The 15,059-nt window shown below is 35.3% G+C and overlaps 1 protein-coding gene across 1 annotated transcript; it reads right to left on the reverse strand.

The window, feature by feature from the left end:
- Positions 1-8,904: 8,904 nt before the first annotated feature.
- LOC106670586 (TBC1 domain family member 19) lies at positions 8,905-13,940 on the reverse strand. Its single transcript, XM_014401069.2, has 15 exons — positions 13,755-13,940; positions 13,574-13,645; positions 13,179-13,496; positions 11,349-11,522; positions 11,144-11,282; positions 10,980-11,067; positions 10,813-10,873; positions 10,641-10,755; positions 10,470-10,582; positions 10,339-10,413; positions 10,221-10,283; positions 9,948-10,110; positions 9,688-9,889; positions 9,442-9,628; positions 8,905-9,388 (listed from the first exon to the last, which is right to left on the reverse strand). The coding sequence occupies exons 3-15, from the start codon at positions 13,344-13,346 to the stop codon at positions 9,011-9,013; spliced, it is 1,926 nt and encodes a 641-aa protein (XP_014256555.1). The 5' UTR covers positions 13,347-13,496; positions 13,574-13,645; positions 13,755-13,940; the 3' UTR covers positions 8,905-9,010.
- Positions 13,941-15,059: the final 1,119 nt, after the last annotated feature.

Consider the following 15,059-nt stretch of genomic DNA (forward strand, 5'->3'; position numbering starts at 1 on the left):
TCAATAGATCTGGCCTATTGTGACCCTTCGTGCCTACACCCTTCCTACCTCATAAATCTATCACAACACCAACAGAGAAACCCAACAGTAGAAACGCAAATTTCAAATATAAATATCGCTTATTTTCCGATTCGGNTTAGTTCCCTTTTTCTTTTAGAAGAACTTCAATTTGTACTGTGTAGTATTTATTATACGTATACAGTCAAATACAATAGCTTCCCTTAGAAACTACAAAACTACCATGGGTGACAACATTAATATGGATGACACACAAGCGCGCGGCTATAGGGGTCCTCCTGAAAAGCAGCGCAATCCCAGAGCGCAAAACTTATTTCAGCAGAAACAGCGCTCTGTCAGGCAAGCACCACCAAAGAATACTGGCGCAGGACAAGCAGCTAGAGCTCCAACTCAGCTTCCAAAACCCCAGCACGTGAAAGACAACTCACTAGTACAGAAGAAAGATGACTCTATTCTCCACTAATATGGAAATTAGAGAAGAGAACCCGTTTCGCTCTTTCACAGCGTCATATGCATGCCTCGACATTTCTCGTGAAATGTTTGTCCAATACACAATAGACAACCACACTGTGGAGCGCAATATTCTTCCAGAGTACTTGCACTATTATAATACGACTATGCTGTGGCTGAGAATCGTTGATTTGAAGCTAAAACAGCAACAGCCACTCACTCAAGACGAAATCAACTTGGCCAACCAAGTTCAAGGCAAGTCCTTCACTCTCCCCCAGCCACTATCTGGCTTACTGAAAAGCATGGGAGAAATTCTCACCGGTCTGCAAACTCATCTCAGGCCGTCATTTCCGCCTCTTCCCACACATAAGAGGATTCTACCCTCCAGCGGCTGAAGGCGTACCGATCGACAACCTCAATCATAACTTGTACGAGGAGGTACCATGCCTAGGCGTAGCAGCAGATGCTATCTGCAACGCATTATCTGACGCCCAACCCGGTTCATACGCATCCAGACTATCCACAGCCAACCTAGTGGTAAATGAAAATTTACCAGGCTATAGCTCATTGGGATACAGACGAAACGAAGCGAAGAATTTCGCTTTCAATCTTCGGATTACCGCTACTCATTTCCCAGAGACAATACCAAACACGGGATTCAATTTACAATTCGTGTCCGGGATGTCGGATTTCTTAGCAGGATTGTCGACTTTCAAAAACCTATCCACACAAATATCCTCCATTGGAGTAGGTGGATCAGTATCTCAAACGAGACTTCAGAAAGTACTAACACCACAATCCAAAGCATGGACACCCGACCGCATCTCACGATATCTGAATAACTAAAAGAAAAAAGAATTGCAAAGACTACAAAGAAAGGTGGAAAAATACAAAGAAGGCAAGATAGCGAGACACACCTTACAAAGGGGCCACACCTTTACCAAAGAAAACGTTAAACTCCTCCATAAAGAAAAGTTTGGTAGAAGACATTGGAAGACCTAGAAATAAACTTATCAAATTATAACGAAGAAGTGGAAACAGTGAACGACCAGTTGGATTTAGTGGATTCACCACTCACTGGAGGACACTAACGTGACGTTAGGAGGCATAATGGGAACCACGAGTTAGGTTAGAGAAAGGGACGTCAATGTTAACATATTATTAATTTATAAGTAGTGTTATATGAAAAAATATAAATAACAAGGCTGTGAGTTAAGGGGTGAGTTGTACTTAAAACTGAATTAAAAAGGGGAAAGAAAATGATATTGTTTTATGATGTTAAAGGCTGAAGATGATTATAAAATAATTGAAAAGCTTCCCATGTAAATAAACCTGCTGGAACTAAAGGCTTATATTTATTTATAAAACACCATCAAGTGGAGAGTCGGTTTCCCGCAAGCCCTTCTTTCCTGTTAACTTTTTAATACAGAAGTTAATTTTTTTCCCTGTCTGTGTAGTTCTGCTTCTACCCCAGTCTCGACCCGACATTTCTGAGGTTGGTTGTCACAATTGAGCGACATGAAAAACGAAGGATGATTTATTCACTGCTACGTGTATAGAAATTAGCAACTTTATACTTCAACAATTGAAGGGGTCAGGGGAAAAACAGTATAACTCCATTTTTTTCGAATTTTAGATTTTAACGCTATCTAGTAGATTTAGAAGAGACGAATCGAATGAAATACGCTGTTTTGGAAAAAAACCCGCTAAAGGCCTTTATTTTTAAAGAAAAAGTGTCGGTGGTCTGGGGAAAAACAGTCCAACTCCGCAAGTTGTAGGGAAAAACGATTTAACTCCACTTCCTGTGGAATTCACCCCTCCATTAGCACAATATTGCATCAGCCTTAGTTTTGATTTCTTTCAGTGTTGGTTGATTCCTTTGTTGATTAGAAGAAGTGTATTATTGCTTTTGCCAAAATAATGAGTGCTTACAGTGTCAGTGACGACGAAGAGGAAAATCTGAAGAGTAGGAAATCAAAAAAGAGGGAAAAAACTGGAAGGATGACGGATGTGATGAAAAAATTGAAATCATCGACCCACGAGACTGGCCCCGCGTGTCAATGTATGAACCAGTGCTTTAATATAATTACACTAGAAGAGCGTATCAGAATAATCCGCCAATTTAACGACCTTGGAGATTATAATAAACAATCAGAACACCTCTGTGGACTAATTTCAGTTCTACCAATAGCACGACGCCGCTCTGCCGGACCAAATAGATTATTAGCCAAAAACGCGTCTTTTTCCTATAGAGTCCGTTCATTTGTTGACTCTGAATTGCAGGACGTAGTTGTGTGCCAAAAAGCCTTTTTAGCAATACATGGCATAACATCAGGAAGACTTCAACATCTGCGTCAAAACCTCGTTCTAACAGGCGATGCACCGATAGACAAGAGAGGGAAACACCAAAACCGGCCTAAGAAAATTTCGGATATGACTACGANATTCATAATGATTGTCTAAAAAAATATTAACAAACGAAAATCTTGTTAATAGTAAGTCTGTTTTTATGAATTGAAAGATTGTTAAATGAAAAGACAATACCAATGTTTAAAGAAACCAAAGTTTTGTTTGACCAAGCAAAAATCAATATGTCTTTTGAAAATTTACATGTTGCAAATATAAAAATGCAACCGTTTGAACTTTTACACTTTACTTTCCCTCAAGGTTTTCAAACATGTACTTTATGTTATAATATATATCGGCATAATGTTAGCTAGCTATCCCCACGATGGCTTTTCTCCGCCGACGTCGTAAGAAAATTATTCTACCTTCACACGAGATGGAATCAACAAATGAAGAAGACCGTCAAAATGGAAACGCTCAGCTAACACCTGCATCCGCTTTCTTAAGACTACCTTTTCTCTCACAGGAGCTTCGAGCTTAAAGGTAAGTACGCACTGGGGTTCTTTGAATCGTCACTTTGAATCTCCGGAGAGTCTCGGCTTCGTCTAGCACGAGTCCTGGCTGCCCCGACGCATAGTTGCGATGAATCTGGTATGTTACGTGCTAGCATTTTCGGACTCTTTTGAATCCCATCCGATGTGGGATTCTTTGACTAAATGTTGCGCAACATTTGCCAGCGCGGACGTGAATCGGAACAGCGCTCTTGCTTCATTTGTTTAGTTGACGTTTTAATGAAAGTGACAGTGTCTTGTATAAAGCTATGTTGTGGACCATGCATTCCCATCGGTGTTTGTGGGATGTATCATTCACGGAATACAGAAATCGATAATTGAAAAGCCAAACATTGAGCGGTTAAGCCCAAAAATTCAGTGTTTCCGGCGCCGAAATTGAAAAAATACACACTTTAAAAGGACAGTTCCGTTTGTTTTGAAATCCTGAAGGTGTACATGCTTGTATATGAGTCTCCACTCGCTAGGAACCGGAGAGTGGCAGCTAATCTGTTGGCCGGAGAGAAAGATTCCCGAAAGTTGGTATCTTTCATGGAAATTTTCCCGCCAACTTTCATTAAAAAGGTTTCGAAATCGTGGACATCCTCAAAAAATTTCTGAACCCTGCGGCCTGCGCCATCATTTAATCTCAACGTCCAAAAGATTTTTCCCGTGCTGATCCCAGCCGTGAAATATTTGTAACCCACCATCTTTTTGGACGTTTTTTAATGCACCTCCGATTGGATTCACTACGTACATATTTACTCAATACATCACTTGTAGTCATAAATATCAAATAAATGAAATAAAAAAATATTTGGTTCAGATATTGGTTGGAACAGTTAAAAATGGCTGACGAATTGTGGAAAAATTAATTTTATACATCAAAATTACCTATCTAAATATGTGAACTTTTATTTTTAAGACTCGATTCGCTTGAATTTTATTTTGGTTGTTGCCTTACAAGTTTTTTTTTTTTTAAATCGACCAAATGTAAAACTCGTGCATCCATAATCAAATGATAATTGATCTGCTTTAATTTACGTTAAAATTATATCGGAAACGGTTGGCCATTTTGAAATGTTACAAAAGGGACATTGTGGCTTTTGTTCTGCCAAAATGAAATTTTTTTATTATTTATTCTAAATTTATAAAATTTGTAAAATCACTAGTTTTAATAAAATATCAGAGTTGGGGAATCAGTTCGTCCTTGGCAATGGACAACTGGGATAATGATGAAAGTGCGATTTCCCACTAACTATTCCAGTGGTAAAATTCTTAATAGCTAATATATAAAAAAATATGTTAAAAACCTGGCGTCAGCCGAGCGAGCGGATATCGTGTATTGAATGGAACACTCACGCCGAGCTATCTGGAAGAGACCTGCGCCAGAAAGTAGACGGACGGAGAGAATGAGAATTTTTCTTATCCACAATGATGAGGGTCACTTCACGGCAACGATGAGGCCGATGGGTAAATGAGAATCGTTAATCATCCTCGAAAATACACTGCCGGCCCCACGTGTTGACGCCCGCACTTCGGGGCAATTCACGTATTTCCGGGGCCGTCGGAACTCGCGAGAAATGTCACTTGTTTTCGGCTTTACAGGGCTCATTTGTGTTGGTTTTTAAACACATCTACTTTTCACTATCGTCGTACGAACTGACAACAGTCCAACAAACGCACGAGCACTATTCCAATTCTTCACAGTGTGAAGTACGAACGACGAATGACGAAATGACGAATATCATGGGAACCTTCACGTTGGTTACATCTACAGTTTGTACTTTTGATATAACTTTTGAGATTTTTGTTTTCAATTTTAAACAATATTCTTCCACTCAATTTCTAAAAATCCACATCGTACAACTTTGTGTTTTGATAGTTGAACTGCACAATGAAGATTTTCTGACAACCTTTGGTTAATTCATCTAGCAGCGCGAGCTTGATACGTCTTTCCTGGCAGTTTATTTTCTACACTTTACTTAATAAATATTTTCCTTTTTGACAATCTTAAAATATAATATAAAATAATAATAAATAAATAAATGAGTTGTACAACGTGTTATCTTTCGTGATAAGGTAGCCGGATGGCGCGGTCTTCCCGCCTTTTCGGTCGCCCTGGAAGTACCGAAAAACCGCGCTTTTCGTTCTTTGGTCGAAGCGGACGTTTCTTGTAATATCCTGTTTTACTTTTTTTTTAAGTTTTATAACAACCGGCGAAACGAGCCAAAAGCGTGAAAACAGCTTTGGGGCTTTGGCTAGCAAGAAAGCCAGGTAAGACATTTTACATTAAAAAAAACTACTTGCTCCAGGGTTGGCGTTCCCATATAAACTACTGGGGCAGCATCAATCCCACGGTTTGACTGTGATAATTATCAGACTTTCGTTATCCCTGCTGGACAATTGCAATAAAAACTTATTATTCATTTATTTGTCTATTTAAAACTACAGCTTCTAACTTATTAAAAAACATAAAACTCTTTGTCACTAATAGAGAATTCACATGCCGTTCACACTTCTGACTGTCTGATACGCTTAGAAAAAAGTACCAAAGCTTCATCAAAGAAATAGAAGCACACCTTTTAAGTGTAAATAATAATGGGCTAAATTTATTGAAAACACAATGTCTTGCAATTATAAACTTTATTCAACAACAAAAGTCAGATAATATTTAATAGTAATCAATACAAATATACATATATGTACATATATAGAGTTGTTCGCTTCAAGCAAAAAAGTCTCTGAACACTTATTGTTCATTTATTTATTTACTGACACTTATCTACATTTTATCTCAGTAATCTGTGGTCAACACATACTTTTTATTATCGTTAATAAATGATTTTGCATTTATAGAACTAGTTTTTTGTCATGTACAGGGATGTAATTAGTCCACTACTGTGCATTCTCTTCTTTTAGATGGTTTTTGTTTTTATTCTTACTTTTTTAAGCTGCCTTACAGTATGATCTCACACGTGCTCATAGAATTTAAATTGTGTGATTGTAGTGGTGTCATGAGCTAGACACATTTTGTAGTAGCCATTCTTGAGTTTTCCGAAGTAGCCGTTCTGGGATTGTTATCTTGCTAGAAACGGAAGTCTGTTACACCTGTATTTTCCAATAAGTGAATCGACATACTCACCTCACCTCAATCATTTCTACACTATAAGAAAATGGAGAAAAGTCAATCTACAGAAAAGACACGATCTTCTACACAAAGAAAAAAAAGTATATTGACAATATGAAAATCAAAAGAGTTCCATGTTTAGCTGTTGGTAGGTTATTCTTTAATTTCAAGTGGTCCCCTGGCTTACACCACACTTTCTTTCTTCCATCGGATCCTGAGACATTAATTCGCTCTTATCGGTGAAAATAACAGTCTTTCAAAATGCATCAGGCTTATTTAAAGGCTCTTTAGCAAACTGTAGGCACTTTTCCCTGGTCTTCTTGCTTATAGGGTATCTTTCTGGGATTGTGACCATTCATGACTTGATTTTTAATGGTATTATGTTTGGGGCATAACTGAAATATTATAATTAATTATAATATTTAATCAGTTGGTGGTCACTTCTTTGAGAATGGCACACACTTTTGGTTGGTGTTTAATTTTTCTGGCCAACCTAAACATGATCTGTTTTCTGCATTGTCGGGCTCCTTATGCAGGAAGATGATGTAATGAATTGATGAGGGTCGCTTATTAAGTGCATTTTTTATTTTCATAAAATGATTTTCCTTCCTTATACATTCTAACATTACTTCCAGAGTAGTCTGAGATATTTCTATATTGAAGGCTATTATCATTCTAAATAAGCAAAACTTGATTGCCATTAAGATAATATTACACAAAATAAACAAAGAATCAAGATGTAGATAGTGGACATTGAAAAACAAAAGTGTTTGCCTAATTGTGCAGAAACTTTTTTTCCCTCTTGATTAGCGTAATCAAAATTAGTATGAAAACAAATAACCTTTAAATTAAATGATTTATCTTTTAATGTTCAAAAGCCATTCAATAATATATTAAGATTTACAAAAATAATGTTTTTATATCCAGGAATTAGAAATTTGAAGTCCAAATTTTGGGCAAGTTTAGAGACCTTTTACATAGTACGTTGCACAACCACACCACAAGGATCCAATTTCGCTGGTGGATCTTGCAGTTATTTGTTAATCTCATTAAGATGATACACACAAAACAAAAGTACAGTAAAACCTCTTGCTAAGGGACAGTCATGGATTCGTCTAAAGTAAGCCCTTTGACCAAGTTCACAAGCAAGACGGTGACCTGCCTGGTCTACAAATTAGTGCTGTCTCCTGGGCAACAAGAAAATCCACTTTTCACTGCTGCACGCCAAAACAGGCTCAGCAATTTTACAGCAACTTAAACAATTATGTTCTCTGACAATATTTAGTTTAGAAAAATAACATTAGTATAACATGCCATTCTTTAATTAATATCTCCATATCCATAGGTTATTAAAATTTAATTACTTTAAATATATTAATTTGCTGGTCATTAATTTTAATGTGACTCCAACTTTGTTTTACCACCTTTATAGCACTGCATATTTGTTTATATTGTGTGTGTGGTTTTGCTATTCATGTAGTTGAATAGTGTTGTAATTATCTATTGCATGTAAAATTTTCCTGTAAACGTTTCCTTTCATATTTTTAAGTTGTTGCATGGACTATGTTTATTATTTCTACTACTGATAAAATATAATATTTAACTAAATATTAGAAAAAATATTTAAATATATTATTATTATTTTATAAGGAAGAAAGATTTAGTTTGTAGACGCAATGTCACATTTTCATATTCTTATATCCTGCTGCTAATGGTCAGCATGTACAATGAAATATCGCCTAAAATAATTGATTGAAAATAATAATCCTATCAGATAATCCTTCAAATAAAACAAAAATACTGAAGGCCAAGGATCTAAGCGTGTAATTTTTTTTTTAATGAGGATATTCCAACAAGGATATATGAACCCTTGGGGTGACGGTAATTTTGAAAAAAGCCTGTTTGTATGGGGGAGTATGAATGCATGGCCGTTGCATTTGAGTCCTCGACCTTTACCTTACAGTAATGAGTGCTGTGTCAATGCCTAAACCGTTGTGGCCACTGATGACCCTAAGTGTGTAATTTAAAATAATGCAAATTCATGCTAAAGTACGATTAGTTTTCACTTCAGGTATTATTGAGTAGAATTTACTAGCTTAACTGAATGTAGTGTGGCTCTATAGAGTGAAAAGTTGTTTAATTATTACAATTAATCATTTGAAAAATGCACTACAATGTTCAGATATTTTATATTTTGAGTCTTATTTTCTAGACGAGAAAAAAGTCTAGATGGGTTTGATAGCCTAAGATAAAAGACAGGTTTGGGTGTATTTGTAAATTTGTGTTATTGAATGTTGTTTTGTTTTATTTTATTGCTTTTTAAGTGTATATATTTTTTAATATAACAATTATTATAAGGCATTTTTGATATATAAAATTGTAATAAATTAATAAAAATATAAATAAAAACAAAATATTTGATAATTGAATTTTTCGATTTAAAAGACAAATTATCACATTTTTCACACCCAATAAAGAGACAATCCTATTTAGCTTTCCTTTTCCATGTGTTCTTCTGTCAGCTCTTTGTTACAGTCATTGTGGTTACAACGGTCGATGTAGTGCCCGTTATTGTTATGGGACTGGGGTCGTTTTTTGACAAGTGTGTTGAGGAGCTGCTCGATGTGGAAGAGGCACTCCCAAGGTTTTCGAGGTTGATTTTGCTTTTCTCGCTTTCATTTTGCTGCTCATTCATCCATGTTGCTGTTGAAGAGTTGGCTATAGTTGAAGTCAGCCATGATGACTCCATTTGGTTTGTGAATCCAGGGTAGCCGTATGGAAACTTTGAGTTGTTTGCCTGTAGTAATCCTGAGTTGTTCAGCTCTTTCTCATAATTAAGCAGGCACATCTGAATAATGGGCATTACGTGGATCGACGACAAATCGGCCAAAACTGACTGCAATAAATATTCAATAGAATCAAGGAAAAAAGTAAATTTAATGAAGTTACCTCAAAGTTTTGCATGGTGTTGACAGATAGCAAATTATCTTTTCTAAGACTAAGGATGTTGACAGCGAGTAGTGGGAGGATTTCCATTGAATCATAACCGAGAATCATATCCCAGAGGTAAAGGACCTGTTCAGGTGGGAGGTGTCCACTGAAAGCTCTCATAATCCATTTAAAAGTGAGCCTCACCCTGAACATAACAGTCAATAAGTTTGTGTTTTTTGTCATTTATGATATGAGATTAATTACGGCTGGACTTGATGGCGTTTGAAATGTAGCCAGAGCTGTTGCTCATGCTTGTACAACAGACGTTCATATAGTAGGCACAGAGACAGGATGCCTTGTGGGTGGGATGATACCTCGTGCAGCCGGAACCAGTACCTTAAGTAGAAAGCTCTGAACACAAAGTACAACTCCGCCGGGTCATCGTATAAATAACAGAATGGAGTTGCTACAATTAAATTTAAACAGTAATGGAAAAAGTTAACACAAAGTATTAAAATACATACCATACATGGTGAATCCATGGAATGGTATAACTCCACTTGGTGGGTAAATGACAGTGTTTTCAACATTGGACGCTTTTCCTCTTAACACACCGTGTAAAGGACTTGCAGAACTGTGATTGAAAACTTCAATTACAGCAGAATCTCTTGAAAAACATAACATAACCTAAGCAGAAGAAAGATGTAATTATACAACTATTCAATTACTCAAAAAGTATAAATTTTGACAATAGGGACAATAATGTAGGGTAGAGCAATTGTAAGTTTTTATTTCACCTGATATAAAACATCTTCAAAGACAAAGTACTGATGATCATTAGAAGCCGTAAGTTGAACGTCCTGCATAAATAATGTATTAACTATTTAGTATGATATTAAGTAGAGATTTTATTACCTTTATAATCAGTTTATCCACCATTAAATCATACTGCATAACCAACCCTTTAAGGCCCATCCAATATTTCCTAAGCTGAAAATAAAAATTAATATGAATGATTGTGTTGAAGCATTGCAGAAGTAACTTACAACTGGGGTGACTTCAGCTCCAAGGACCTGGGCCCACAGCTTTGCCCTCAGAGAACGTGGTGCACCCCGTTTTAAAAATTCTTGTGTAACAGGGGCATGGCTGCAGGAAATAACTGAAATATAAAATTCATGGTTATGATAATTTAAAATCAAAATTAAGACAGAATCAACCTTTTTCTCCTAATGTTGTCCTTTCACCAATAATATTTTGATATTGTGTTGCTTTGCCATCGGGGTCAATGCCCATCAAAGATTCTCCTCTTGTAATTTCACTATACAGCTTCATCTGGAATAACATCGGTATTCAGAATTCAGTCTGAAGTTATTTCGACTGTTTACTCACGAGGTCTTTGAGGTTCTTGACTTTGAAAGGCAAATGAATAAACTCCCAACTCACCAGACCACTAGGATATAAACACATTATTACAATCAAAACCCCTAAAATGTCACTTAATGTCAGTTTTCTTAAAATTTTCCCCCACCCCTCTATTTATCAATTGGTTGACTTACTCTATCGGTTTGTAGTTTGGGCTGCGAAGCCACATGAGAACCTCCAAGAAGTCTTTAGGAGCATACACTGGACGGTACTGGCTGAGATCTGAAAAATTAATTTTATAATTTAGATCCTTTCAGCTCATAACACAAAAGTAAAATACTAAGTGTTAATACCTAACCGATGTCATACACGCTAAGTTCATTCCATTTGTCGTGCATCTCTTGCCTGTCCTCTGGAGTCCTCATCTGTGATAGACTCACCTTGATTTCAGCCGCCATTGAATTCAAAGACTTGTGGATCCTTTTTTCCCATTGGGCCTGCATTCGATTGGGACGGTGGAATTATTATGTCCACATTGGAGCATTTTTTGATAATTCAAGTACCTGCGCCTTTCGGAGGTAAAGCAGCGGCTCTTTGACTATAGGTGGGTACTTGTGGGAGCGTAGCCAGTGATAAACGGTGTTCCTCAGTTCAATTTCGACACCGGTGTCTTTCATAGCATCTATGAGGCTTTTTCGGAACTCATTATGCGAGACTTTGCTTGAAGAGACAAGCCTCTACAAAATAATTTGATCTTTATATCTTTTGACCAACGAAAAAGAAATTTAGGGTGAAAGGTTATTTCATATTTCATTGAGATTTTAGATTTTTGGTTTTTAGAGCTTATTTACTAGAAGTTATTTAAATACAAAGAAACCAACTTTGTTCTTAACTCTAAGAAGCTTTTCAGAGTCCATATATTGTACCAATTTAAAAAAGAATACAAGATGAGAAAAAAATTAATAAATATCCAGGTATGGGAACCCCAAATACAGAAAAGTGTTGAAACTGTAAAAGAATCCCATTCTTAAATATTAACGAAAATCTAAATTAACAAATAGAGCTTCAGAGCTCTAGTCCCTGTTAAATATGTCTCTCTTTTTGTATGCATTAACTAAAAATTAAACAAAACACTGAATAACATATTTAAATTCAACAACATTATCCAATTGCGACACTCCAGCCATCCCAAAAACTGATATGGATCACAGATGAGTCAAAAAGGATGTTGACCATACAAACCCTGGCCTTATGATTTCTAAAGGTAGCATCTGGCAGTGTATTGTACATGGGACAAATCAATTTTAAATTTGAAGAATAGGAGGTCATGGCCTTTCTAAAGCCACAGGCGTGTTCACTCTACTCATTCAGTTGATCTATGTTAGTTGATAATTCACCAATACATAAAAATACATAAAATGTTATAATTTAACCTTCAAACCTTTTTCTTCTAATTGTATCCTCAATAAGCTTGAAGCCAACTAAGACCATTGGTAGAAAACAGTTTGGATTACATTTTCACCATTTTAATAATGCATATTAGTTCAATTCAATAAGGTGAATTAAATTACTGTTTAATGATAGTAGTCACAAATGAAACCTAGTCGATAACAATAGGTACGGAAAGTATAGAATATGGTGAAGATGGGGTCATTTACTAAGAACAGTTTTATGAGAACAAAACCTATTGATCCATTCTGTCAAATTTCCTTAATCAGCTTTAAACCTGTTTGTTTGAAATAATGAAATTTCTTTAAAGCTGACTAGAAAGTATTAAAAATATGTCAAACGTACTTTTTTACTGCACACTGTTCTAAAAGATAAAGAAATAGCATAAACTGTATCCTATATGTATTTTTGAGTCCGTGCGTTTTACCTGTATATGTGTTGTTTTTGTACAGTCTGTAAAACCACAGAGAGAGGGAAAAAATCGGAAGTTGTGTCTTTGTATTACAAATGTTTATATTGTGAAATTTCTTCTTGAGGTCTGTGGGGGTGATGGAGTATGGACCAACAGTTTGGACAATTTATGTCAGAAGGGTTTCATCATAATAATTTTCTTCCATACATTTATGAAAAACTATTTCTTGTCCTGTTGGCAATCATCGCTGTCAGTTGAACACATAAAAAGGAAAATGAAAGAAGAAAATTAAAACAGAAACCCATTACTGAGGAAGAAAAAATGGCGTATCGTGTCGGGAAGACTAAGGAGACCTGGTTCATTAACGACAAAACTACAAAAAGTTTATAACTTATTTTTTGTCTGGCCATTAGTGTATGCCGTTTGTTTTGTTGTAATTTCTTTTACATTCCTCTGGATGTTAGTTTAGCATTTTCGCAATCGACGTATGGCTGTTTCTCAGAACTGCATGTATGTATTTATTTTAACTCACCTTTTTCCCCGTTTTTGAGCAACGCCCTTTGGCAGGTTTCGGCTCCCCGTGAGCATGGGCGTCGATAGCTTTCATGTTTTTCTTTTCCGTAGCTCGACTGCTTAATCTCGGTTGTCTTTTCTGTCTTGTACCCCTTCCCGCATCACGCTGACTTTCCAAGAAATACATTTGAGATTTGTACGAATTTTGAGTTTTTGATGATTTTATATGTCATTATAATGCGGACTACTCAATATTTGGAAAACACTTGAAATGAAGTCTGAATCGAGAACGAGCATAAAATATAATTCATATGTATTTTTGTTTTGTTTTTATTTTCTGAAAAAATAATATAATAAAACGTATGTTGCAAAAGCTTGTTTCATAAAAGATAATTTAACCAAAATTCCGCTTACCAGTTTTTAAACAAATGAACGCAAGATAATGAAAATACTATCGTTGTCAGAAAGCTGTTCAACCTCCATAAACTGGAAAACGTTTGGCCTTATTTCACTCAGATTTAATAACAGATAATTTACCTTCAGTCAATTTACACTATGTTAAAAATATCATTAATTGAGAATTTTATAAACGAACCGCATAGAAGACACGTCTAGATGTTAATACATTTTAAGTTTTTTGTTTTGACCTCCCTTTCTCTCGAAGGAATTTATGAGTAAAATTTTAAGTGCTTCAAATGTTTCAGAAACTGATTTACATCTCAGTGGATGAACTGGAATTTTTAATGATCACTTTTTTTTATAAATTCAAAATTTAAGAACATCTGGTCATCGATTTATTTTATTGGTTCCCTTCACAAAATATTCCTTTTTTGATTTGTCAGCTACTTTTAAACCATCAATATAAATTACTAATAAGTCAGTCAATAGTATACCAATTTTTACAATAAATAAAGAAGCATATAGTATTGAATCATTTTTATTCTCTTTTTAAAATTTTTTTGCAAACGATAATTGTACAGTAGAAGTAATTGTCTCTCTAGATAGATAAAGAGATAAAGATAGATATATACAGAGAAGAGAGAGTACGAGAAATAGAGAAAGTGAGAGAAACAATGTAAGAAAGAAAGATAGAAAGAGAAAGAGAGAGAAACATGATAGAGGGAGTGAGGGAGGGTGAGAGGGGGAGGATGAGGGAAAGAGAGAGAGAGAGAGTGAGTGAGAGATGAATTACAGAGAAAGAAATGTATATTTGATTTAAATCGTCTTTCTAATGTATAAATTAATTGATCAGGCGTATTTTTTTTTTTTTTTTATTAATGGTGGTTATCAGGTTCCAAAATTGGGTAATCTGGCCATTTGATGTATGTCGAAACTTGTCTGATAGACAAAAAACCAATAACAAGGATAAACAAACCAATGAACAAACTACTGGTTCATCACCTGACCCCAAGAAGAATTCACGATTGATGTACATTTATGGTGTATATTACAGTATGTATCAGTTCCGTTTTTTACAAATGTCAAAGAAGATCAATCATAAAACAAAGAAAAATGTAGGAGCCATAATACGAAAAAACCAAATAAATGTCTTACAAAAGTACAACTATGGGCAGTCATCTTGATTTTCATTATAGAAATTACATTACGTTTAGCTCTCTCCTAAATGAACAAAAAATCTATTCTAATTAAAAATATTATTCATAAATTAAATAAAACTATTTAATATTTAGTAAAAGATATCGAGGTAATTTTTCCATTTTTTTAAAATTACATTAATTTAAAATTAATTAAAAGAAAGAATTATTTTACGAGTTTCCAAGTCATGTGTCATTAAAATTTTCACAACATGGGTAAATGGAATGAACAAGTACGTAAAATTTAGTTTGTAATTTAAATGTGTCTTATGAGTCGATGTTTGATCAATATTTCATAAAATTGT

Source organism: Cimex lectularius, unplaced genomic scaffold, assembly GCF_000648675.2.
Source record: "Cimex lectularius strain Harlan isolate CLEC.00 unplaced genomic scaffold, Clec_2.1 scaffold461, whole genome shotgun sequence".
In the NCBI taxonomy this organism is placed as follows: Eukaryota; Metazoa; Arthropoda; class Insecta; order Hemiptera; family Cimicidae; genus Cimex; species Cimex lectularius.

What these genes read in the sequence shown, in the direction of transcription:
- LOC106670586 (XM_014401069.2), bottom strand. Translation starts at nt 13,346, where the DNA reads ATGTATTTCTTGGAAAGTCAGCGTGATGCGGGAAGGGGTACAAGACAG. An exon ending in GACAACATTAGGAGAAAAAG is followed by an intron (nt 10,583 to 10,640) that starts GTTGATTCTGTC and finishes TTTATATTTCAG; the next exon opens with TTATTTCCTGCAGCCATGCC. An exon ending in CCATGGATTCACCATGTATG is followed by an intron (nt 9,890 to 9,947) that starts GTATGTATTTTA and finishes ATTTAATTGTAG; the next exon opens with CAACTCCATTCTGTTATTTA.